The sequence below is a fragment of the Garra rufa genome, chromosome 14, assembly GCF_049309525.1.
Source record: "Garra rufa chromosome 14, GarRuf1.0, whole genome shotgun sequence".
NCBI classification, from domain to species: Eukaryota; Metazoa; Chordata; class Actinopteri; order Cypriniformes; family Cyprinidae; genus Garra; species Garra rufa.
Window position 1 is genome coordinate 12,117,864 of NC_133374.1, and position 6,000 is coordinate 12,123,863.

The 6,000-nt window shown below is 32.6% G+C and overlaps 1 protein-coding gene across 1 annotated transcript in view; it reads left to right on the top strand.

The window, feature by feature from the left end:
* Positions 1-5,505, top strand: part of crppa (CDP-L-ribitol pyrophosphorylase A) — a 51,446-nt gene extending 45,941 nt beyond the window's left edge. Inside the window, exon 10 of the mRNA XM_073818222.1 lies at positions 5,073-5,505. Coding sequence (XP_073674323.1) covers positions 5,073-5,177 — 105 coding nt within the window. The 3' untranslated portion in view covers positions 5,178-5,505. The remainder of the gene's footprint in view (positions 1-5,072) is intronic.
* The last annotated feature ends 495 nt before the right edge of the window (positions 5,506-6,000 follow it).

Sequence of the window (6,000 nt, forward strand, 5' to 3'; positions counted from 1 at the left end):
AGTAGTGTAGTAAACAGCATCCAGATCTCATCCACTTCCTTTAGGAGAGGTGAATTAGCCTGGCCTGGGGCCCTTGTAAATGTTTTATCCATCCCATAGAAGCCTGGAAAAGATACTGGAACTCTTGGAAAATCCCTGCAGTCACAAAAGACGAGCCGTTCCATCTGAGACTTCAAGAAATTAAAATTCCAAGTGTCAAATTTCCTGTTCCATGTGTGCTTTTAAGTGTTGGCCATGACACCGAGACAGAATAGAGCTCATTAGTAAGCTTTCTGCTGTCAGGAATGGAAAAGTGATGTAATATTATGTCAAATCATAGCGATTACCTTCAGATGTAATCATTTAACATATCTATATTTAGTGTTGTAACTCTTTGAACACACTTTTTTTGTTCCACAAGTGAAGTTTGACCAACTTTCTTTTGCCACAAGGACAGATAATCATCAAAATGAAAATTTAAGCACATACTTTACAGATTTTAATGCATATTTTAAACCACTGAATTAGTCACCTAACCCGTTTACTCCAGTGTGATGTCCCTGAAATTAATGCACTATTTTTTTTACAAGATTGGAAGAGTGATTACCTTCAGACTTAATTGTTTAACATGTCTATACTTAGCATTGTAACTCTTTAAACGCCTTTTTCCACAAGTGAAGTTTGACCAACGTTTTTTGGCCACAAGAACAGGCAATCATAAACATGAAAATTTAAGTTCATATATTGCAGATTTTAATGCATATTTTAAACCACTGAATCAGTCCCTTAACCCTTTTACTCCACTGTGACATCCCCTGAATTAGTGCACTATTTTTTACATCATTAATAGAGTGATTACCTTCAGATTAAATCATTTACCATATTTTTATTTAGCATTGTAACTCTTTGAATACATTTTTTTTCCACAAGTGAAGTTTGACCAAATTTCTTTGGCCACAAGGACAGGTAATCTTCAAAATTAAAATTTAAGCACATACTTTGCACTTTTTAATGCATATTTTAAACCATTGAATTAGTCACTTAACCTGTTTACTCCAGTGTGATGTCCGCTGAATTAATGCACTATTTTTTACATAATTTGAAGAGTGATTACCTTCAGATTTAACCATTTAACATATCTATATTTAGCTTTGTAACTTAATGAACACATTCTTTTCTACAAGTGAAGTTTGACCAACTTTCTTTGACCACAAGGACAGGTAATCCTTAAAATTAATTTTTTTTATTTAGCAGATTTTAATGCATATTTTAAACTACTGAATCAGTCACTTAACCTTTTTACTCCACGGTGACATCCCCTGAATTATTCTACTATTTTTTTTTTACATCATTGGTAGAGTGATTACCTTTAGATTTAATCATTTATCATATTTATATTTGGCATTGTAACTCTTTGAATAGATTTTTACATTTTTGTTTCCACAAGTGAAGTTTCTTTGGCCACACAGACAGGTAATCATCAAAATGAAAATTTAAGCACATACTTTGCACATTTTAATACATATTTTAAACCATTGAATTAGTCACTTAACCTGTTTACTCTAATGTGACGTAAGTGAAGTTTCTTTGGCCACACAGACAGATAATCATCAAAATTAAAATTTAAGCACATACTTTGCAGATTTTAATACATATTTTAAACAATTGAATTAGTCACTTAATCTGTTTACTCTAATGTGACATCCCCTGAATTAATGCACTATTTTCTATTGATTACCTTCAGATTTAATTATTTAACATGTCTATATTTACTATTGTAACTCTTTAAACATTTTTGCTCCCACAAATGAAGTTTGACCAACTTTCTTTGGCCACAAGGACAGGTAATCATAAACATAAAAATTTAAGTTCATATATTGCAGATTTTAATCCATATTTTAAACCACTGAATCAGTCCCTTAACCCGTTTACTCCACTGTGATGTCCCCTGAATTAATGCGCTATTTTTTCATTATTGGAAGAGTGATTACCTTTAGATTAAATAATTTAACATATCTGTATTTAGCACTGTAACTCATTGAACAAACTTTTTTTTCACAAGTGAAGTTTGACCAGCTTTCTTTAGCCACAAGGACAGGTAATCATCAAAATTAGAATTTAAAATCACATCATTTGCATTTTTTAAACCATTGAATTAGTCACTTAAAAATTTAAGTACATACTTTGCAGATTTTAATGCATATTCCAAACAATTGTATTAGTCACTTAACCCGTTTACTCCACTGTGATGTCCCCTGAATGAATGCACTAGTTTTGCATTATTGGAAGAGTGATTACCTTCAGATTTAATCATTTAACATATCTCTATTTAGCCTTGTAACTCTTTGAACACATTTTTTTTCCACAAGTCAAGTTTGACCAACTTTTTTTGACCACAAGGACAGGTAATCATCAAAATGAAAATTTAAAAGCACATACTTTGCAGATTTTAATGCATATTTAAAACCACTGAATCAGTCACTTAACCTGTTTACTTCACTGTGACGTCCCCTGAATCACTGCACTATTTTTTACCCGCTAGATTTTAATGTAAAATAGATTGAGCTCTTTTTTTATCCTTTTTATGGATTTGATGTTTCGTATGGACCACAAGACCCTTCAGAGTAAGATCAACTTTCATTTAGTGTGTTGACTCAAACGCAACAGTATTATTATCTTGTTTTTCTCCCACATGTGTCACTGTGATTTTTCAATATGCCATGGCAGCTCAAATGCGTTCCAGCCAAGAAATAAGTTGTTGATCCGCTGCTTTCTTATTACATGTGAGTCATATTTTGCTACTCATTGGAAACATGAGACTTACGCAGGCTTAAACCTTGTATCCTCGTTGGTGATCTTCTGTTCAGAAAAGAAAATTCCCATATATTATTTTCCCAGTAGGACTGTCGTGTCACACCAATAACAAAACAGGCCACATGAGTAATGTTGTCATTAGCTGTGGTCAAGTAGGCGAGCTTTTCGTCTTTCTGCGTTTGTAAATACTCCACAAACATTGTGCTATTTTCCGTGAACCCGCGTTTTACATGTGGGTGGCAATCAGGTTGGGGCCATTTGTTCTTCATTTCCTGACTAAACAAATACACAGAGGCCATTCCTCATTGGTTTAGACCTCATTACAGCGTGTTATCTGATGATACGCTGATACAGGAATTTGTGCCATAAACTTTCTTGATATATTTGAATTGTGTGTGAAATCTGTCTGTGAAGAAGCTGTCATTAGCTGAAGGGTAGGAGGATTTCAGTTGACCGCTTGCAGATGTTTTGGCTCCTTAGCCAGAGTTTTGTACCCATAATTAAGTAAGGGAACAGTGACTGTATTACACAGGGAAAAACAGGGAGCCTCCTCTTCGTTTCAATCCTTTTTTCTTATTTTCTTTTCCAAATTGACTCCAAATGAAGATTAAAACGCATTGCGCATTGCAGAGCTGCTGAAGTTCAGGAGCCGCTGCGGTACACCCATTAATCGTGAGCTTTTTTTTTTTTTTCACAAATTTTCTTAATCACTAGATTTTAGTTTATTTCATCCTCATGCTTACAAATTGAATCCTGTGGAGTTAACAGTGGAAAATGTGTGTCATGACACTCCATATAACAACTTATCCAGGGATTTAAGAATTTGGAAGTGAGAGTTGTAGAAAACAGCTACTGTGAAAAAAAGAAAAGAGTGACACATTAAAAAAAAGGTAGTAACAGTTTTGAATGATATCGATTTTTAATGAATAGATTTTAATCAATTGTGTTAGAAATTACACAATTTTAAGTTAATATAAAACATACTTGAACAGAATTTGATAAAGAAAACCAAGATTTACTATATTATTTATTCAATAAAATAAAATAAGAAAACAGAAAAAACAGTAATATTGTGAAATATTATTTAAATTTAAAATAACTGAATATATTTTGAAATGTAATTTATTCCTGTGATACGAAGCTAAATTTTCAGCATCATTACTCCAGTCTTCAGTGCCACATGATCCTTCAGAAATTATTCTAATATGCTGATTTATTATCAATAAGTCAATGTTGAAAACAGTTGTGCTGCTTAATATTTTTTGGAACCTGTGATACTTTTTTCAGGATTCTTTAAAAAATAAAAGGTTAAAAAGAACAGAATTTATTTAAAATAGGTTTTCGAACAATATACACTATTCTGTTTTAAGAAATTAATACTTTTATTTACCAAGGATGTGTTTAGTTAATAAAAAGTGAAAGCATAGATTTACAATGTTAGAAAAGATTTATTTTTTGAATAAATACTGTTCTGTTTAACTTGTTATTATCGAAGAATCCTGAAAAAAAAGAATCACAGGTTCCAAAAAATATTTGGCAGCACAACTGTTTCCAACATTGATCGTTCTAATAATAAATCTGCATATTAGAATGATTTCTGAAGGATCATGTGCCACTTAAGAATTCAGCTTTGCATCACAGGAATAAATAATATTTTAAAGTATATATAAATAAAAAGCATTATTTTATATTGTAATAACGTTTTGCAGTATTACCGTTTTTTTTCTGTATTTTTAATCGAATAAATGCAGCATTTCAAGTCTTACTGTTCCCAAACTTTTGAGCGTCAGTGTATGTGTATATGTATATACATATGCAGAAAATTTATTTGAATCTGAAACATACCTGAAAGGATGTTGTTAAAGAACCAAGAGTCTAGCATGAGCTGAAAAGTGCATATTTTCTTTTTCTAAAGCAGTTTGTATATCCAAACACAGTCCAGTGAGATGAGAAGACCAGGAGAGTTTTGCAGCAATTAATCACTGATGCAAAAGCACATAAAGAGGTCATGTGAGGACATCAGGAGAACAGACCCCAAATTTTTAGACAAAGGACATGGAAACCAAACCTAAAACCCTGTGAGCACAATAGGAGGCCTGCCTTTTTTTCTAGGGCTGCCAAATATCACGGCCAGAAAATGATCAAGAATGTTATGTCTCAAAATTAGAAAACTGATAAAAAGAAGCACAGGTCTACTCGCATTTGATTTGTTTTGAGCACATCTGTTTGTGTATTTAAGTGTTCTCATATGTTATGTGTTTGTGTGTGTGTTCCTTCAGGTGCCAGAGCAGTGGGAGAGATCTGTGGAGAGACTCACTCAAATCACTGCCGCTCTCATCAGAGACAGAAACACTGCTCTCACTGGGCAGCTGCTTCATGCGTGAAACTAAAGCATGAGAAGATGCGTTACAGTAGACAGCCAGGATGCAGCCTGTGGACTCACAAAGAAAGAACCACAGAATCTTAAAGGTCAAAGAACATTTTCAAATGAAGACATTTCAGTATAAAATAAATAACAGACAATGAGTGACGGCGTGGCTAGGCGGTCATTGTTTGGATAAACTGATCAATTTGTTTCTTTAGGTACGATTTTAAAGTCATACTTAACTCAGAATTTATACATTTACATTTAAACACCAAACATGCATCAATCAAACACCTCTCTCTGAATCCATCCATATTTGTGTGTAAAAATAAATCTTGTTTATTAAAAACAAATCAAAAATATCTATCTGTTTTAGCTTATTTTTTAGCTTTTAGTTTACCTCTAGAGACTTAATTTCATCATGGAAGCATGGGCTCATATTAGGCTGTCTTTATATGTAATGAAATGCTGCCATCTTGTGGAGGGGTATGAAAAGGTACTGTTGTGTATCACGTTTTGTAATTGTATTGGATTTGACATCACAACCTAAAATGCTTTTAGTAACTGTTTAGTGAATGTTTCTTTAGTTTAAATCATTATTATTTTTAACAGTATTTCTATTCACACCCCGGGCAGATTATCTGATTCTTTCTTGAAGCTGAATCAAGAAAATCTCTTCTTGAAGAGACAGAAAAGATTGTTATGTGAACTGTTTTAATATTTATTCTTTTTTTTACATGCATACACGCTACTATCACAATTTTTTTGGTCAGTAAATATTTAGATTTTTACATTATATTTCAAATAAATTCTGTTCTAAACTTTATATTCATCAAAGAACC